Source organism: Rattus norvegicus, chromosome 4 (genome assembly GCF_036323735.1).
Source record: "Rattus norvegicus strain BN/NHsdMcwi chromosome 4, GRCr8, whole genome shotgun sequence".
NCBI classification, from domain to species: domain Eukaryota; kingdom Metazoa; phylum Chordata; class Mammalia; order Rodentia; family Muridae; genus Rattus; species Rattus norvegicus.
This window is the reverse complement of record NC_086022.1, coordinates 176,827,835-176,848,598: the sequence shown is the minus strand read 5'-3', so window position 1 is coordinate 176,848,598 and position 20,764 is coordinate 176,827,835. Positions and strand designations below refer to the sequence as shown.

At 42.3% G+C, this 20,764-nt stretch overlaps 1 protein-coding gene across 3 annotated transcripts in view; it reads left to right on the top strand.

Moving 5' to 3' along the window:
- The first annotated feature begins 287 nt into the window (after positions 1–287).
- The window catches only part of Slco1a6 (solute carrier organic anion transporter family, member 1a6), a 45,287-nt gene continuing 24,810 nt past the window's right edge, over positions 288–20,764 (top strand). Inside the window, exons 1-6 of one of the 3 annotated variants that reach the window (XM_063286766.1) lie at positions 288–348; positions 9,545–9,657; positions 12,167–12,308; positions 14,633–14,765; positions 19,108–19,214; positions 19,629–19,775. In XM_063286766.1, coding sequence (XP_063142836.1) covers positions 342–348; positions 9,545–9,657; positions 12,167–12,308; positions 14,633–14,765; positions 19,108–19,214; positions 19,629–19,775 — 649 coding nt within the window. In that variant the 5' untranslated portion in view covers positions 288–341. Of the gene's footprint in view, positions 349–9,544; positions 9,658–11,732; positions 11,919–12,166; positions 12,309–14,632; positions 14,766–19,107; positions 19,215–19,628; positions 19,776–20,764 lie in introns of those variants that run through there. The other 2 variants (NM_130736.1, XM_063286767.1) reach the window with 2 other exon arrangements.

Below are 20,764 nucleotides of genomic sequence, written 5' to 3'. Positions count from 1 at the left end.
TACCTCCAGGGAGGGCCTAGTGGACACCAAGGGAGTTGGGGAGCCAAACAGTGTTGTGGTTTGCCCTGAAGTTACTGTATTTTGATGCTAATTCCACTGCCCCAAGGACAGCTGCCTAGTCACTACTCAGGGCTCAGGTGACTTCACCGGAACCTTCTCCCCATTGAATTTGTAAAGTACAGGTGAGGGGCAGGTACAGGATAGAAGGAGGCCTGTCATTGGAGGAAAAGGAAGGATGGGTGGGAGAGAGTTTGAAGGAAGAGGAAGGGACTAGAGAGAACGAAGAAGAGAAAGGAAGAGACCGGAGGGAGAGAGGGGCAGAGGAGCCATGGCAGGACAATATGGCAGGTGATGTTAAGATTCTGCTCTGTGTATTTACAGGTTGTTATCAAGGGATGGATGGTACTAGGCTTTGTATGTTTAAGTGGGCAGTTATATCTTACCAATTGGGTCAAAGATTATTGTGTTGTGTGTTCTTTTATGTGAGGATTTGAGTGTAGGAAAGTGAGGCTAAGCTGTGTTTCTGCCAAGATATCTAGCAGATGTCTTGGGACACCGCAGTGCAGACCTAGCGGGGTAAAAGACAACTAATACTTTTTTATTTTTGTATTTTTACAACAACAAAACAGGTTCTCAAAAGGAGTCAGGTTAAAAATGGTAGGGTGTGTTCTGTGCTCAGAACAGGGCCAGGGGAAGGGAAATCACCCAGTCAGGACCAGTCTCCAAAGTCAATTTAATTAAGGTCTCTTTTAGGGTTCTGTTCATTTTCTCCACCTGCCCTGAGCTCTGGGGATGGTATGCACAATGGAACTTCCAATCAGTCTTCAATATCTCTGCTAATCCCTGACTTACCTTAGAAACAAAAGTAGGACCGTTGTCTGATCTAATTACCTTGGGCACCCTGAACCTCAGGAAGATTTCTTCTAATATCTTCTTGGCTACCACAGTAGCTCTTTCCTGCTTGGTAGGGAAAGCCTCAATACATTAAGAGAAAGTATCTACAAACACTAGAAGGTATTTGTAAACACATTTTCCTGGCTTAACTTCTGTAAAGTCGACTTCCCAATAAACCCCAGGCTGCTCTCCCCTAGATATCTTGCCTTGTTTGCTCTTGACTGCCTAAGCATTTATTTGCTGACATACCTTACACTGTTCTACTGTCTCTCTGGCTAAAAATCTAAGGTCTATTACCTTAGATCGCTTGACTGCTTGGATGAACTTCTTATCCTCTAAATGGGCCCATCTATGGATTTGGTTAAGTAAGTCCTCAGCTTGTTTTCTGGGGAGTATAGTTTTTTCCCTCTGGAGGGCACCATTGTCTTTCCTTTTCTAGGTAGTAGTTGGTAGATGGCTACCAATGTGAGTCCTCTCTTCATAGGTATATTCTAAGTGAGGCCATCCCTTAGTCCAGTCCCATTTTGCAGCAGGTGTCTTTTGCAGGTCCATAACTGGAATAGGCTCCTGCATAGCCACTTCTTGAGCCCCTTGATCTGCTTTGTTATTGCCCCAGGGCACTGAGTCTCTTCCCTTCTGATGAGCCGGGTGATGAATAATACTCACAGTTGCTGCCAGCTTCATCAGGGCATCCAAGAGATCCAAGATTTCCTGCTTGGTTTTTATTTCTTTTCCCTCTGATGTGAGCAGTCATTTCTCTTGGTATATAGCTCCGTGAACATGGGCTGTGGCAAAGACATACCTGCTATCCAGGTAAATGTTAATTTTCTTGCCAGCCCCAAGTTCCAAGGTCTTAGTGAATGCAATTAGCTCTGCTTTCTGCGCTGACATGCCAGGGGTAGAGGTTTAGCCCAAATGACATTTGTGCAACCCACCACAGCAGCACCTGCTCGTCTCTGACCTCCATGAAGAAAACTGCTTCTGTCTGTAAACCAGGTAACCTCAGCTTCCAGCAGGGGTTGGTAAGAGAGGCCTTTCCTCCACCCATGGGCTTCTTCCAGAATTTCTTGACACTCATGGCTCGAGGTTGGGATCAGGCAGCAAGATGATCAGATTAAGCCCAATCAGAGGAGACAAGGTGATTCAGTCAGAGTTCAGAAGCAGAGTCTGGTAGTGGGCGATCTTAGCATTCATCAGCTATCGGTCAGGGGACTGCCTTATCATGCTCTCCAGAGCATGTAGTGCTGCCACCATCAAGTTTTGTCCCAAAGTCAATTTATCTCTGACCAAGGTGGCCACTGCTGCAATAATTCTAAGACATGGGGGATACCCAGCTGCCACAGGATCCAGCTTTTTGGATAGGTAGGCTATTGGTGTTTTCCAGGGGCCCAACTTCAAGTCAAAACCCTTTTTGCAATTCTATTCTCAGCCTCATGTAACTGAAAGGGCTTGATGACATTGGGGAGCCCAAGTGCAGGGACGCTTGATGCTATCAAATGCCTCCTGTTACTCTTTTCCCCATGTAAAGGGCCCATTACAATTAGTGAGCCAGTAGAGAGGGGCTGTTAATTCTGCAAACCCTGTAATCCACAGGTGGCAAAACCCCGCCATGCCTAAGAACTCCCACATCTGCTTGGGGCTTGAAGGAAGAGGGATATAAAGCATAGTCTTTTTTCTCACTTCTGAGAGCCATCATTGCCCATTCTTTAGGAGGTATCCCAAGTACTTTACCTGTCGTTGGCAAATTTGAGCCTCCTTAGCTGAAGCCAGATATCCCAGTGTGCCCAACTCTGATAGCAGGTTCTTAGTCCCTTCAAGGCACTGTTTCTTGTTTTCAGCATCTAGGAGAAGGTCATCTACATACTGCAAAAGAGTCACCTGTGGGTTGGCCTCCTGATAGGACCTCAGGTCCTGGTGAAGTGCCTCAGCAAAGATGGTGGGCAAGTTTTTGAATCCTTGGGGTAATCTAGTCCATGTCTGCTGACCGGTGGTCCCATCCTCTGCGTCTTTCCATTCAAAGGCAAAATATTATTGACTTTGGGATACTAAGGGCAGGCAGAAGAAAGCATCTTTCAATACTAAGATCATGTACCAAATTCTGGAAGGTGGCAAAGAACTCAGCATAGTGTAAGGGTTAAGCACAGTAGGCTGGATATCAGCCACTTGACAGTTTACCTCTCATAAATCCTGGACTGGGTGGTAATCAGGTAATCGTTAGTGCCTGGCTGCTGCTGCTTCTTCTTCTTCTTTTCTTCTTCTTCTTCTTCTTCTTCTTCTTCTTCTTCTTCTTCTTCTTCTTCTTCTTCTTCTTCTTCTTCTTCTTCTTCTTCTTCTTCTTCTCCTTCTTCTTCTTCTTTTTCTTCTTCTTCTTCTCATTACATGATGGCCATTTTATTACTGACTCTGGAGACAAAAGGGAATTTTGGTAAAGAATTATAATTAATTATTCAACAAAGACTAGCCCATGCCAATTCTACAAATAGACTACTTTTACAGGCAGCTCCTGAAGGAACTTTTTTAAAAAATTAGATATATTTCTTTACTTACATTTCAAACAATGCCTGGCTTCTTAACTGGCAGGAGCAGTGTGTTCCAGGCTGAACAGCACTTATGCAACACCCCAAGCTGGAGGAGCCTGGAGATGTATGGCTTAATTCCTTCTTGTGCCTCCCAAGACATAGGGTATTGTCTGAGAGACACTGGGGTAGCCTGTGCCTTGAGTTCTCCTACCACAGGAAGATGACATTTTGCTTTACCCATCTCCACCACTTCTGCCCAGGCTGATGGGAATGTTTCCAACTGACAAGTCAAATCTTGGTTCTGAGTAAAGGTGGTTTCAAATAATTTATATTCATCATCTAGTCTGGTAGTCAGAACATGTATGGGGACTCCTTTTGGACCAGTTAGTTGCGGCCCATCAGGCAAGAAGTATATCTGGACCCCCATTTTGGAGATTAAATCTTGCCCCAACAGAGGGTAGGGACAGTCTGGGATGACCATAAATGAATGGGATACCCAGTCCATCCCTAGGTCCACTGTTCTTCAGGTAGTCCATGAGTACATTTTGGTGCCAGTGGCTCCTTGGACCCAAGGTTTTTTTTTTTGGAAACGGGGCCATCAGCTTGGAGGAGGACCGATTGTTGAGCCAAGAATTGAGTGGGTTTCCCCTCCATTATCAGAGTTACCCTGGGTTCAGGTAAGGGGTCTGAACCCTGTCTTCTCTAGTCACTGTCTTGCCCTAAGGCTAACACCTTTGCCATTTGGGAACATTTCCCCCAAAACTTAGGATTTCCTACCCCTGACTTCGGTTTGTTAGGGCACTCTTGGGCCCAGCGGCCCCTCTCCTTATAATATGTGCACTGGTCCTTTTCAAGGGGTTTTCTCTCTCTCTTTGGTTGGAGTCTCTTTTCTCTGCTTTCCCTAACAATTGTAGCCAAGATTCTCTGTAAATTCCTTTCCTATTGCCTTTCTTTTTGTATCTCCCTGTCATCTTCTTTTTCTCTCTGCTCCTCCTCCACTGTTTCCCTATTATGGTAGACTTTCTCAGCAGCCTGCACTAAATCCCTCAACGACTTATCCTGTAGTCCTTCTAGCCTCTGAAACTTTTTTTTCTGATATCCCTACTAGTCTGGTCTGTAAAAGCCATAGTCACAGTTGCTTTGTGCTTCTCACTGCTGAGGTCATAGGGTGTATCTTGGTGGAATGCCTCCATGAGCCACTCTAGAAAGGTTGTGTGTGACTCATCCCTGTTTAAACTTATGTACCTTGGTCAAATTGGTGAGTCATTGTGCAGCCTCCTTAAGACCTGCCAGCAGAGCCTGATGGTAGACCTTCATGTGATCCTTACCTTCTGCCGTATTAAAATCCCAGCCAAGTCTAGTCACGGGAAACCCGCTGTCGATGACAGCCAGGTCAAATGAGGGTGCCCTCATGTCTCAGAGGACATTTTTTTCTGGCTTCCTGGTCATGAAGAGTGAGCTCTTGAGTTGTTGGAGATCATTCCAGGTAGGCTGATGAGTAAAGAAAACAGTCTCAAAGAGATTAATCAGCCCCCTGGGGTTATCTGAAAGGCGGGCTGTTGGTCCTTTCAGGTGTACAAGTTAGCCAAAGAAAAGGGCCAAAATTGCATGGTCTGATTGCTATCCTCAACTATGGACCCATAGGCTCAGAGGGGGAGGGCCACTGTTGTATGGGGTGAAGTAGCCCTCTTGCTCTGGGTCCCCATGGATGGTCCTGGTTCAGATGGTCCCTCCCTACCATCCCCCTACTTGGATCCTGAGAAGTGGGGTGGGGAGTAAAGGGACAAGAGCTCAAGTGAGATCTCTGAAGAGGGGCCATGGGAACTGGGGCCATGGTAGGGGTCTAAGAGGGTAGAAGATCCTGAAGCAGCAAATCTTCTGTAGAAAGTCCTGGAGGATGTTCTTTACAAAGGTGACCCAAAATGGCTATAACAAGCAGTTTTTATACTTTTTAGGGGCATAGGTTACATAAGCAAGGTTACAGTTCAAACTTATTGGCTAAGCATATTGACCTTTAAATCCATTGGCTAGCAAGCATGGCATGATTTGAACTATACCTGGGACTTTTCAGAGGGTCAGTCAGTACATTCTGAGAAAGTTTTTACTCAAGAATGTTCCCATGGGTGGAGAATGGAACTTGGCCTAGCCTTGTCCCCAAGTGGGAGGGGGAAGTTGTAAGGAGGGTGTGGAACTGCAAAAGCCCTTAGGGTCCCTCAGCTGAATATTTAGTGCAAAACTATACATAAAAAATACTTTATACATAAAGTAAAAGTTAAAGAACTATTAACTGGAAAGAGGAAATACTTTGGAAAAAATGCAGAAGTGGAACAGTGTTGAGTCATGAGATCAGAATTAGCAAACTAAGAAGAAAAATAAGTACTGTAAAATTAAAAAAAGAGAGAAAGATGCATAAACCGTTCTTGACAAGATGGAAGACTAGAGTGGGTAAAGCAGAAACAGCCATGGGTGGAGATATACAGATGGGTATGCATGTCAGGAGCTTGGAGTGTGAGGTCAACCTGTTTACTCCTGGACTTTCAGTGCTTATAACAGAATAACAAGCCTCTAAGCTAAGTATTTAGAGCTGCAAGTACATATATTGTTGTCATTGGTTTGTTGTCTTCTCTCTCTCTCTCTCTCTCTCTCTCTCTCTCTCCCTCTCTCTCTCAATTGTATCTTAGGACTCAGAAATGCAAGCCTCAAGCTTATAAATCCTTGCTCTATAAGCCCCAGTAAGTACATTTTCATTTAACAGGGGCTTATTCACTTCCTTCTTATAAATATATACTTGCCATAGATATGCTAACAAAAGGAGGCAAAATTTGGAATAATAGATCCAAGATCCTCGTAGACAAAGAAATATGGTATAAGGCAAATGGAAAATCAAAATCATTCTAATTGTGAAAATGCAGCTGCTTTCATGGAGAAAGTGAAGTGGGGGCTGAGGCAAGGTACCTGCTGCCCCTTTAGAAGAACCGTGTTTGTTTGCAGTGAGCATGTCGTGTAGATAGGTGTCTGTAAGTCCAGTTTCAGGGTATCTAATGTCCCCTCACAGCCTCTGAGGGCATCCTCACAAATGTGCACTTAGATTTACACACAGCCAATATCAAATTCAATGGAAAGATACTTGAAGGAATCCTAATAAAATCAGTAAAATAGCTGGGTAGCATCTGTCCAGAGATCACCACGACCATCATTCCTAGAACTAAACTTACTCTGTCCCAGGCTCACCTTACATTTAGAGATCTGCCCGCCTTTGTATGTACAAACAAGTTTAGTGGGTGGGATTCTGCCCTGGGATCATCATTCCCTAAATCTCTTTTTCTCCTTCCTTGAAATCTTCTGACAAGCTGACTTAGTGCAGGTATATCTGGTTTTTTTTAGGTCCATGAAGCCCCTCATACAATTCATACTGCATACTTATATTTTACATAGTTGAGAAATTAACTATTTTTGAACTCGTGTTTCCCCACAGTTCTTTCTCACAGTTTTAAGGACTGTCCTGAAGGTGACAGCATTTACCATTCGGCTGAGGAACATTAGACACATTCTCACCTCCAAGACTCATTCTGTTTCTAATTATCATGGAGCTATTTACCTTGGCAGAGAGAACATTTCCCAAAGTAGGAACATAAAGTAGAATATGTGCATTATTATACAAACAAGTCCTCTGCTCACAGCAGCTGTCAGCACTCCTGGAGACTCCCTGCTGGATATTCTCCAGGACTGGGATTCCATGTCACGCTATCCCATCCACAGACACGCAGGACTTGGCGTCTTCCCCTTTGTGTTTTAATTCAAGAGTGCAAACATTGACTATGAGTGTGGTTACTGAGCATAAGACCTGTTTGAGGAAGACTGGAAGAATTAGTAAGAATATACTAACTGCAGTCCTCCATTTATCAGCAAGGCCCTTTAGGAAGATGAAGAAGTGAACTCAAGCACAGCAGAGGCGAATGTCTGCAGACACTTCCTCAAAAGAGGTGGATCCCACTCTAGAGTTATTAACATGCGTGATCTTATGAGGTAGGGAGTTGCTATCCAAAGCCAAATTAGAATGTTCCAAAGCCCCTTTAAATAAGACTGCATTTTAGATGAGTCATGTTCAGAGGCATTATACTCCAAGGGGGTTACACAGACCCAACGGAAGAGTCAATGGCATTGCACTGAGAGCCTGACCTTAATATTTTGAATTTGGTTTCCCATAAATAGAACTGCTTCCTCTAAAGCATTAAACCTATTTTAGAGTCCCCTGTCAATAGTCTCCTGGATCATGAATGTTACTGACACATTTTGTAGATAATTGATCTACACGATGTGCTGGGTGAATCTCTTTAATCAAGGATGTAGTAGATAGGGAAAAACTAGAATCACACCTATTAAGACTGTGACTCCCAGTATTAAGGCTGGAACAAATCCTTTAGCTCTTTCGAGAGCCAAAGTAGCTTTATGCAAAATCTCTATGCCAGACTTGGAGAATAAGGAGCCGGTAGCATTAACAGGCAATTCCTTATGTGCGGCAGCAAACAGCCTGAACAAATATGGCTGAGAAGGGCAATTTCACCTGAGAAAATGTGGCAGCATCATATCCCGGAGGATACCAGGGGCTGGCTGTAGATGCTGCAAGTGGACAGGGTTTCTCCAGGACAGCCAGTGGATATGATTGAGTGCTTCCAGGATCTCCTCTGTTTTGTCAGGAGAATGAGGGATTTCTATCTGTACTGCTTTTATAAATTTATTTTTTTTAAGATTTTTATTTTATTGTATATGAGTACACTGTAGCTGCCTTCAGACACACCAGAAGAGGGCATCAGATCTCATTACAGATGGTTGTGAGCCACCATGTGGTTGCTGGGATTTGAACTCAGGACCTCAGGAAGAGCAGTCGGTGCTCTTAACCACTGAGCCATCTCTCCAGCCCCTGTACTGCTTTTAATGAGTGATCAAGACTTAACCAAACGTTCTCTTCTCATAGCCACAGATCTGTGGGATAGGATGGAAAAAGATGGAGGGACCCATTGCCAACATCGGGTGGAACTTGGAAAGCCTTGTGAAAGAGTCGGGGGAACAATTGAGCCAGCCAAAGGTGTCAAGGACATCACAAGAAGACCTACTCAGTCAAGTGATCTGAGCCCATGGGGGCTCACAGAGACTAAACCAGGAACCAAAGAGCATGCAGGGACTGGACCTAGGCCCAAAACAAATTTGAAGCAGATGTGTGCAACTTGGTCTTTATGTGGGTCCCCTAACAATTGGAGCGGGGATGTCTGCCATTGGATCCCCTTCCCTTATCCGGACTGCTTGATCCTGCCTCAGTGGGAGAGGAGGAACTTAGTCCTGCAGGGACTAGATGTCCCAGGGTGAGGGTTTTACTCGATGGGGTTTTCCCCTTCTCTGTGGAAGGGACAACATGGGAGGGGTTTTTAAGGGCATGACTGATATGAAAAGAGGGAATGGGCTGTAATTGGGCTGTAATATTAAGAACTGGAAATAAAGAAAGAAAAGACAAAGAAAAGAAAAAGAAAGAAGGAAGAAAGGATGAAAGGAAAGAAGGAAAGAAGGAAAGAAGGAAAGAAGGAAGGAAGGAAGGAAGGAAGGAAGGAAGGAAGGAAGGAAGAAAAACCAAACACTCAAAACCTCTTTTTTCCTTGAAGTTGCTCTTGGTCCTAGTAGTTTATTATAGCCAGAGAAACCCTGAATAAGACAGCCTACCCCTAAGGTGATTTTTGTTTTGTTTTTTTAGAATCACTCTTTATATCACTTTAGTAAATAATTTAACTGTCTGCTCTAATAACTTAACAACCGTTCCCCTACTGAGTTGAATTCTTTAGCCTTCATCCCAGGGTTTGGGCCTAGTTTCATTGTAACTTGTTATTCCATGCTCTGTTGATATCCCTGGGAGGCAAGCACTTGGGATCTTTTTGGGGAGGGGGTTATGAAGAGGAGTTGGTCTGGGGGAGAAGCAAGGGTTGGGACAAGGACTTTGGAAGATTGCAGAGAAGGGACACTGGTTGGGATGGAATGCGTGAGAGGAAAATGAAAACATAAGAAAATTGAACATCACAAATGAAAAAAAAATGACTTGTTACGGTTGAGCAAATAATTTAACCACTGTCTCTTCTTACAAAAAGACGGTGGGAAGGCTTCGAAAGCAGAGACATCCTCAACCAATCAGAAGAACAAAATGGGAGAGCCTGAGAAAAGGGCTGGAACCCACGGGATCAGATGCTTTGCCAAGATAAAGGTATGGATCATTTAGACACACACACACACACACACACACACACACACACACACACACACACATACACACACACACATATATACATATACAGGCTGGGAGTCTTTTAAACAAGAAATGAAAACCATTGTAATATTGTTTCAGCTTACATGAGGTTTTGCAACACAAATGCCATGTGTTGTTAATTTCTTGACTTAAGAACATTGGTTTTATAATTAGGGATCTCTAACCAGGATTATTTATCCAGGATAAAAAGGAAAGGTTTTTTATTTTCTTCTTAATTTCTACTTTAAAATTAACATTACATTTCAATTGCAGCCCCCATCCTTTAAAAAAAAAAAAAAAGAACAGGATTTAAAACGTTTTAGGTGTGTATTACTTAGTGGTGGAGTTTACCCTGAGGGCAGAGGTCAGTCTTGAGCGATTCTCGGCAGGAGGCCAGAGGCCACAGCTAGGGAACAGGACCCTAATAAAAGCGCCATGTTGATTAATATGTAAAGATAACTTTATGATCTGGTCAGACAAACGTTTTCTTCAAGTTTGGACAATGCAAGTCATTCTTTGTTAAGAAGACACTGTTAGCTGGTTTGGTAGTTTTTGGTGTTCTAGAGATAACAACTCTCTTTATAGCTCCAGAGTCAGCTTTACATCACAAAACATAAACTCACATTGACCCAGGAAATTTGAGCTGTGGCCTAGTTTCTGAAGAACCCCTTAAATACTTCTCTCTAAGATTCTGCCTCTACATCAGCCTATTCAAGGCTCATTTTACTTTTCTCACATGCACTAGATTTTTATTTACGTAACAGAGAGGCATCAGACCCCACATGTGCACATAGGGCTCACTGATGAGTCAGCCTTGCCTCCTGGATGAATTCCAGGCAGTTGAGAGTCAGTCTCTCTCTCTCTCTCTCTCTCTCTCTCTCTCTCTCTCTCTCTCTCTCTCTCTCTCTCTCTCCAGTTCTTGGGATATTACACCTGAAATTGTCTTTTGTTCTCCCCATGTACATATGCACACATGAACTCATCCCACACAAACATATACACACATACAAAAAAAAAGTTGAAAGAACTTAAGAGAAAAAAGAAAATGACCTTAGGAAGCATGAAAAGACTTCTTCAAAGGGGTTTGCTTTAGACTCTAGAGTGCTGAGGTAAAAAGTGGGTAGATTAGCTTCATGAATACAGATGTTATGTAGTAGGAGACCTGAATGTGCATGGCCACTGGATTCTTTTACTTCTGCACAGAACCAAGTACTTTAGAGAAAGAATTAAACAGGCTCATTAACTATTTATCTTGATTCTCCAAAATACAAAGAAAGTAAATGATCTTCCCGGGTCTGATTATTTTTGTAATTTGGTAGACCTTGGTTTTAAATAAAGGATCTGAATTACAAAACTCAAGTAAAAATTATAAAGTGGCGGTCGCGTCCTCAAAAGGGATGATGTACGATGGGAAGAGGGAACATCTTTGCAAACAGTATTAGAATTTAGAAGAGAAATGTTTAGAGATGGAATTTTACTATATTACAGATAAAGAGTACTTTTGAGGTATGCTAAAGTTGGTACTCTCATCTCTAAATTAGCTTTTCTCTTTTTCCCTGTAACTGATTTGGTTCATCTATGTTAATTGATACTTGTGACAGGAAAGTTATAAGCATTAAATGAAAATATGACATAATAATGTCTGAATATAATTTCGGATGAGACAGTACAGAAGTTCCAGAAAATTGGATGATAAAATTTTCCACCAACTAGCGTCTGGAAGATAAGTTAACAGAAACAGAAATCTCGTTCACTACATCACTTGAAGTGAGTTAATTAGTCACAGGAGGTAGTTGGTTAGCGATCTCCGTAGAGACATTGTTTATCCTGTACCTGAGGGAATCCACAATGTTCCACCCCGGTGTTCAATTACATGAACACCATTTGACTGCTTAGAGAAAGTGTTAGAGAATATCGTATAAGGGAGGAGGAAAAAAAACAAAACCAAAACCCATAGGTCACTTGGCTGTGACAATTGTATCCCGTGTTGTGCCTGAGAAGGCAGAAAAAGAGAACACAGTGTTGAAGTGACCAAGGACAGCCAGTTGTTATTCCAGCAGACAAAGCACGGTAGACTTGCTGCAGAAGCAATGCCTTGGGACAATTCTGTTCTCTTCGTTCCTTTCCTTAATGGAGACAACGCTTGTCCTGCAGTATAGTCATGAAGATCCATCAAGAGTCTTATATGGAACAGCTGCATGTCTTTCTGTATGAGGAAGGTGCACTGATTAAAGGGCAAAGCCTTAACTATCTACAGCATTTACCAAATGCTGGCCACCCATTCTAACTGTGTGTCCAGAGCGCAGACATAGTGACATAGACAGAGGAGATTACAGTTTGAAGGTGCTTGGGTGTTAAGGGCTGTTTAAGTTGGATAGAATAGTCCATCACACGGTGGAGACTGATTTGCCAGTGTATATATGCAAAAAACTAAGTTTTCTTTTTTCTTAATCATCTTTCTTCCCAGGTGTTTCTGTTGGCGTTAACATGGGCATATGCGTCCAAAGCACTATCAGCAACTTACATGAATTCCATGCTCACACAAATAGAGAGGCGATTCAATATTTCCACATCTATAGTTGGGCTTATCAATGGGAGCTTTGAGGTAGGTGAGTTCTTACACTTACTTACTTTTATATATTTTACATATTTTCTCTTCCTTTCCTGCATTAGACTACATAATGTGACTGGGCTGCACGGTTCTTCCTGTTGCTTGAGTCGCCTGGCTTGGTGTGAAGCAGCTACTTATGAAATATCCTCATGATGGCAGCTAACTATTGCCACATAGGGCAACAAGATTCTGTTTCTCTGGCGGGAGGCAGTAGGTGAAGAACATTAATATCTAGTTCTACCTTACTTGTATATTAAATGTTAAAGATTTCTGTCTAAAGTAGAATATAGTAACTATTAATAGCAACACTGGCTGTGACATGTGACTTAAGGCAAAGTCTTTTTTTTAAAATTTTTATTTATTTTTTTCCATCTTTATTAACTTGAGTATTTATTTACTTTTTGATTGTTATTCTCCTTCCAGGTTTCACAGCCAACATCCCCCTAACCCCCCCCCTCCCCTTCTGTATGTGTGTTCCCCTCCCCATCCTCCCCCCATTCCCACCCTCCCTCCCAACAATCAAGTTCACTGGGGGTTCAGTCTTAGCAGGACCCAGGGCTTCCCCTTCCACTGGTGCTCTCACTAGGCTATTCATTGCTACCTATGAGGTTGGAGCCCAGAGTCAGTCCATGTATAGTCTTTGGATAGTGGCTTAGTCCCTGGAAGCTCTGGTTGCTTGGCATTGTTGTTCATATGGGGTCTCAAGCCCATTCAAGCTCTTTCAGTCCTTTCTAAGATTCTTTTGTTTCAGTTTTTTTTTTCCCAGAGCTGGGGACCAAACCCAGGGCCTTGTGCTTCCTAGGCAAGTGCTCTACCACTGAGCTAAATCCCCAACCCCCTTTCTAAGATTCTTAAGGCGAAGTCTTAAGTGAAAAGAAATATGAGAGGAAGCAATTCACATTGGTCAGTGAAGGCAGCGTTTGGTCGGCATTTCCTAGGCAGTTTTGCAAGCAACCTTTTCTTAGCATGGATAAAATTTACTTCTCTCCCCATGCCTTTCCATATATTATTATTTGAGGAACACAGCAAGGCAATATAGGAGGTGAACTTAGCATAAGGTGAGTTCTTTTTTTTTTTCTCTCCGAACAACAGTTATTTCAGACAAGATGGTATACATTCAGGGGGTACAGCCATAAACTAGAAAGATACACAAAGAGTTCAAATAGTAGGCCTCCTAGGACACTGCATTCTGCACGATGACCTCAGTGAAAGAGATAGATTGTAATAAGAAGACAGAAGGGGCACATACAATTCAAAATATGGCAACGTCTCTTCTACTTGGATAGCTGTGTAAGGAGAGACAGCATGGGAAGAAATCCAAAGTCTTCATATATCTTTCAAATATTTAAGATCACTTAGAGGTATGCTAAGTCATCAAAGAGGAGTGTTGGATTTTTCTGATCTTTCTCTTTATGTATAATATGAACAGGATAAATATTTTCATCAAATTAAAATGATGTAGTTTGTAGATAATTTACTTATGTATTTGGTTCTTTTCACCTCCCTTTTCTTTTTTGTGACCCGAGGGGAGGATAATCCTGAATAGAGACTTAGGATTTTTCAGCCTATAAGAAAACCTTCCTTCAGGATCCCAATTGCTTTACATTTTAAAACAATACACAAACACCCCAAGCCCCAAGTCCCTGTTCTTAAGGTAGTTGTTGAACAATGAGCCCTAGGGTCTAAATGCTGGCGAGGCTGTTGACTGAGAGCTACTGCAGCTGTAGAACTAGAGTTTCATAAAGGTTACTCATTGTCAGAGCCCGAATGTGCAGAACTAGAGTTTCATAAAGGTTGCTCATTGTCAGAGTCCGATGTGCAGGGCCGGATGTGCCTGAGGGAGAGCCAGAGATAGGACTTGCCAAACCAGCTATCAGCCCCAAGGACACTGACCATCCTTCCTTCCCCAAGGACACCCTCCCCTTCCTTCACCCCCCTGAGTGAGATGAGCCACCCTACCTGCCTGCCGAGCTGCTAGATAACACATACTCCTTGCTGATGTCATTTCACGCCGAAAGTAACCGTGCACCTTTTGAATTGACCAATCATGTGTAACCGCGCGAATGCCCCTTACCTCCCCTATAAAAACCCCCAAGTTTGGAAGCTCGGGGTCGATTCCTCTGTCTCCTGTGTGGGATACGTGTCGACCCGGGATCCCGCTAAGACCCGGGATCTCGTTAATAAAGCTACCTCTTGCTGTTACATCAAGAATGGCTCCTCGTGATTCCTGGGGGCACCCCACCCTGCGATCGGAGCAAGAGACACGGCTCCCCGTTTTGGGGTATGCTCTTTCACAGCAAGCACTCTCATTCCCTCTTTCAGGAAACCTCTTGTTGATTATATTCGTGAGTTATTTTGGACGGAAACGGCACAGACCTATCATGATTGGCATTGGATGTGCAGTCATGGGCCTAGGATGCTTCATAATCTCACTACCTCATTTCCTCATGGGCCGGTGAGTATTCAATTTAACCTACAGGACGTGAGGTTCACAATTTCCTCTCTGGGGAGAGCAATGCTGCTTCTAGTCACAGAGGGAAATTCCACAGCTCCTCCCTTTTGTCTTTGATTATAAATCCAGAAGCACGTGGCCGAAGCTGCCCAGTGCTGCTGCTGGCTGGAGCTGAAGATGGCTCCCTCCTTCAATTAGAACCTCATCATCTTCCTGCCTTCCATCTTTTCCTTCACCGCCTAAACTTGGCTTCGTCTCCTAGATTGTAGTTTCCCCTGAGTTATTTTGAACTTGTCTGTCCAAATTATTTTTCTTTTATTAATAATTTTATTTATTTCCATTCCAAATGTTGTTCCCCTTTCTGGTCCCCTCTCCCTTTACCCCTTCCCCTTTGCTTCTGAGAGGGTGCTCCCCCAACCACCCACTTCCACCTCAAGCACTAGCAGCTCCCTTCCCTGGGGCGTCAAGTTTCTATAGGATTAAGCCTCTTTTCCCACTGAGCCCAGACAAGTGAATCCTCTGCTTCCTATGTAGCAGGGCCTAGAGTATGCTCTTTGGTTGGTGGCTTAGTCCTTAGGAGGTTAGAGGGATCTGGGTTAGCTGATACTCTTGTTCTTTCTGTGGGATTGCAAACCCCTTCAGCTTCTTCAGTCTTTCCCCTAGTTTTTCCAGAGGGGGTCCCCGACCTAAGTTCAATAGTTGGCTGTGTTAAGAATCTGCTGTCTCAGTCAGCTTCTGGAAAAGCCTCTCAGAGGACAGCCATACTAGGGTCCTGTCTGCAACCACAACATGGCATCAGTATTAGTGTCCCGGTTGGTGCTTGTGCAAGGGATAGATCCCAAGTTAGGCCTGTCTCTGGATGTCCTTTCCTTTGGTTTCTGCTCCATTTTTGTCCCTGCGATTTTGTTAAATAGGAACAATTCTGGGTCAAAAATTGAAGATGGGTAAGTGGATCCATGCCTCAAATGGGGGCCATGTGTATCTACTGGTGGTAGTCTCTTAAGGTTCCATTTCTCCACTCCTGGGCATTTCCGCTAAGGTCACCCCATTGGGTCCTGGGGACCTTTCACATCCCTGGTGTCTAGGGCTTTCTAGAAGTTGGCCCCACTCCCACCCCACCCCTCTGCATATTTCTATTCATTCTCCTGGCCCTCTGGGATTCTCTCCTGTCTTTTCCCCATACCTTATCCTGCAACCTCCTCCCCATCTCCGCTCCCACCCATCTGTCTCTTATGATTACTTTATTCCTCTTTCTAAAATGAGAGTCAAGTATCCTCACTTGGGCCATCTTTCCTTTTTAGCTTCTTTGGGTCTCTGGAGTGTAGAATGGGTATCCTTTACTTTACAGAAAATATCCACTTATCAGTGAGAGCATCCCATACATGTCCTTTTGAGTTTGGGTTACCTCACTCAGGATGGTATTTTCTAGTTCCTATCCATTTGCCTGCAAAAATCAGATGTCCTTGTTTTTATTTAGCTGATTAGTATTCCAATATGTAAATGGACCCCATTGTCTGTATGCATTCTTTAGTTAAGGGACATCTGGATTGTTTCCAGCTTCTGGCTATTACAAATAAAGCTGCTGTGAACATAGAGGATCGTGTGTCCTTGTGGTATGGTGAGGCATCTTTTGGGTATACGCCTAGGAGTGGTATAGCTGGCTACTCTGGTAGAACCATTTCTGATTTCCTAAGACACTTCCAGATTGATTTCCACAGTTGTGGTACAAGTTTGCTATCCCACCAGCAATGGAGAACTGTTCCCTTTTCTTCACAATCTCACCAGCATGTGCTGTTGCTTGAGTTTTTGATCTCAGTTGTTCTTATGGGCTTAAGATGGAATCTCAGAGTCATTTTGATTTGCATTTCCCTGATGTTTTTTTCAGTAGGATGAGTTAACAGGTGATTGAACAGGGACTGGGTGATTTTGAGCTCTCTTCAAAGTGTGTACAACTTGCAATCTTGGAAAGGATTCTCTGCTTTTGTTGTGGAGGAAAAAGATCCACAAGCAGCCAGAAAGAATGTGGATATCATCTTTTATTATGGAAAATTAAAAAAAATCTAATAACCCTCCTTTTTAACCTCTGTGTCTCAGTGTACCTTTTGGAACCTCTTATACCTCTGAGTCTTTCCACTTAAGAGATGGATGAAAAGTTCTGTATGTGCACTTAAACCTTCACTTTAGATTCTGTTTTGCGTATTCACATGGACCCTGCATTGGGATTCTCTTCCTGCAGCTTTCAAGGGAGTCCTGGAACATCTGTTGGGCCCAACATCTTGATGGTTAGGTTTCCCTTAATTCCATATTCAATGGCCTTTCAAATATCCACAACCCAATTTCAAAATTGTATTGCGCTTGAGTACAGTTTTAATCTGTTACATTTAAATTCTCTTTTTTAGCTGTTTTGTCTGTGGGTGTTGTGGTGATGGTGTGTGTGTGCTTTCATGTGAGGTTAGTCAACAACTCTCAGAAGTCAATCCTCTCTACCCCTTCTGTGAGACCTGAGGCGGAATCCGTGTTGTCAGGCTTGCACACAAGCATCTTCAACCATAGAGGTATCTGGTATCTCACAAGATTTATTTGTTTGTTTGTGTTTATTTGTTTTGAATGGAGCCTCAGGGAGCTTCTGGTGGATGGGAACTAACTGTGTAGTTAATGATATTCGTGAACTTCTGATCCTCTTCCTACATATCCTGGGGTTACAGGCATTTCCTACCGTGTCATGTCTGGTTTCATTGAGTTCTCAGAGCGCTCAGGATCTAACCTGGGATTGTTGCTTGTCAGGCACCAGTGACTATTTGAGCTACATCTCCACATTTAGATCTCTTTATCTTTCAGGAAAGGAAATACCCCCCCCTTTTTTTTGAAAGATTCTTAGTGCCATTTATTATCATTTGGGGGAATAAATGGACTTTGAATGAGCAATTGAATTTTAAGTGATAATGAACTAAATGAAGGTTATTTTATGTGCTTGGGTATTTTTGAAGGCAAGTGAAAGTTCAGACACATTTTACTCTGTGCTTGCGTCCTGTCATTTTATTTCTAGGATAGCGATCCCTGGTGATTTGTTCAAGTTAAATGACCACAGTTTATTGGTATTTTCCGTCCCATGGGACTGTGTTGCCTGATGGTAGATTCTGTCTCTTCTCCTTATGATATGTGGATTTTTCTTCATTGTAGTTAATGAGCACATGGAAGAACAGGTGTTTGAATTCCCAGAAAGGAAGGATAGGCCCACAGCTCAGAGAACCCAAAGCAGGTGTTTCGTGTTCTTCGTGTCTCTCTAAAACTTTTATCTTCTTGATTCTACTTTATTGAGTCTCTTTGTTTCTTGCTTTAATTCTTTAGCTCACACCAATTAATTCTAGGAAATAGTCATTTAGAAATCACAGCGAGTTGATATTTGAGAATGTGAATGCTGTGTCTCCTGAATGTAGAGACTCGTGAGGTATGTGGAAAGAAAGTGCGTGGGTTTTATTTTGTTGTTTTATTTTTGTTTGTTTGTTTTTGCTTTTTACTTCCATTCATTTAGGTTTTTTTGTTTTGTTTTGTTTTTGAGACAGGCTCTAATGAAGCCCAAGCTGACCTCAAACTTGCTGTGTAGCTGACGGTAGCCTTGAAACTCTCATTTTCCTATTACTATTTCTCAAGTCTTTGGTGACATTCACTGGACACCATACCCAGTTTGTATACCGTTAGAACTTAACCCCAGACCTACATGTTCAGCCTAATGATACAGTTTTCTGTATCTGTCTGTCTGTCTGTCTGTCTATCTATCTATCTATCTATCTATCTATCTATCTATCTATCTATCATCTATCTATCTATCTATCATCTATCTATCTATCTATCTTCTATCTATCTATTATCTATCTCTCTATCATATCTATCTATCACCTATCTATCTATCTATCGATCTATCTATCATCTATCTGTCTGTCTATCAATCATCTATCTCTCTATCATATATCTATCATCTCTCTATATATCTATCATCTATTTTTTTATTTATGAGGTATACAATGTTTGTTTGTGTGTGTGTATGTGTGTGTGTGTACACATGGGGAGATCACACGACTATATAATGGGGTCATTTCTCTTTTCACCTTTCTGCTTCATGTGGTTTTCAGCCATTGAACTCACCTCATCAGTCTTCTGCAGCAAGGGTTTTCCATGTTGCATCCTCATACTGGCCACACCATAGGATTCATGATGATTAGACTGACTGCTGTGGAAATGTCTTTACTGGCTCTGGATGCTCTGTTTTTAGGGAAGCAGGACTCAATAATCTGCAGATGTTATTGTATTCAACTCCTCACAGTCAACCTTTCCTGTGTCCCCACAGATACGAATATGAAACAACAATTTCACCTACAAGCAACTTGTCCTCAAACAGCTTCTTGTGTATGGAGAACCGAACACAGACCTTAAAGCCAACACAAGACCCAGCAGGTTGACTCCTGCTTCTCATTGCTTTCAGTTCAGAGACTCAGACCCAGAATGTTCTTTTATGAAGGGTTTTACTATGACACTGGGTTTAGTAGACATGTAAGACAAATGAACACAATTTATTTCCCTCTTCAGCAAATGGAGATGTTAATAACCAAGGATATTCTTCCTTCTGAGTTTGAATATACTTATGAAGAATCCTTTCTTACTCAACCAACATTATATATTTAGTCCCACAAGGAAAAATGAGTTAGAAAGATAGATTTAGCAATATAATACATTCTATGTGATTGGTCTAGTTTTGTTTTCACTTGCTATAATGAAACATTGACATAAAATATGCTTATAAATATTTATTAATTGTCAGTCATACCTGACCATCAAATACTCATGTGGTTTTCTCTTGTTTTAATGCAGAGTGTGTGAAAGAAATGAAATCATTAATGTGGATATATGTACTGGTAGGAAACATTATACGTGGAATTGGTGAAACTCCCATCATGCCTTTGGGTATTTCCTACATAGAAGACTTTGCCAAATCAGAAAACTCTCCCTTTTACATTGGTAAGTATGAGAGTCATCATCAGGAGGATAGAAATCAATTATTGATTGGATGCTTTATGGTTTCCTGAGGATAAGCAAAGTACTACAACACTGCAGGTCATAAGATCGCTCAATGGGGGAATTCAATGGTAGGTCCAGATAAGCTTCTTCATCAAGCTGCTTCTCACTTTTGGAGAGCTCTCTTATTTCCTGAACCCCCAGCCCCAACACACCACTGTCATGCATGACAGTTTTGGTGGTAGGGAAGCCCTGAATGTCTATCGGGGCAAGGCTTTATAGTAAGCAGCATCTGGGGAGTAAATGTGCAAGCATAGAAATGGAAAGCTACTGTGGTCTTTAACATTACTGGCTGGTGCCGAGAGTCATAACATAAACTTAACTTCTGCTCCCCTCTGCATTGGTGTTCATAAGGCAGGGGTTAGGCTTGTAACCTGGGGGTATAGGTTTGTTGGGGGGAATAACCTGGAGACACTGGACTTGTTGGGGATTAGCCTAGAAACTGGAGCTAGGGTCAAGTTTTGTTGTGGGGCAACTTGGAAACTAATGCTAGGTATCAGACTGTTAGTTTACCTGAGTTAAAATTTAGGTCAGGTTCTCGAAAATGGAGTCTGAATGTAAAAGATTTGGCATCTCAGAAGCAATAAAGAAACAAAAATAGAGGAAATCCTGGAGGTGAAAAACCCAGTAAAGAGAACAGGAACTGTAGACACAAGCCTCACCAATAGAATACAAGAGAGAGAAGAGAGAATCTCAAGTGTAGAAGGTAGCATAAAGGAAATTGATACATCAATTAAAGAAAATGGCAAGTATAAAATGTTCCTAAACCAAACTACTCATGGAATTTGAGATACAATGAAAAGATCAAACATAAGAAAAATAGGAATAGAAGAGTGAAGATTTCCAATTCAAAGGGCTAGAAAACATCTTCAACAAAATCATAGAAGAAAACTTCCTTAACCTAAAGAAAGAGATGGCCATAAAAGCACAAG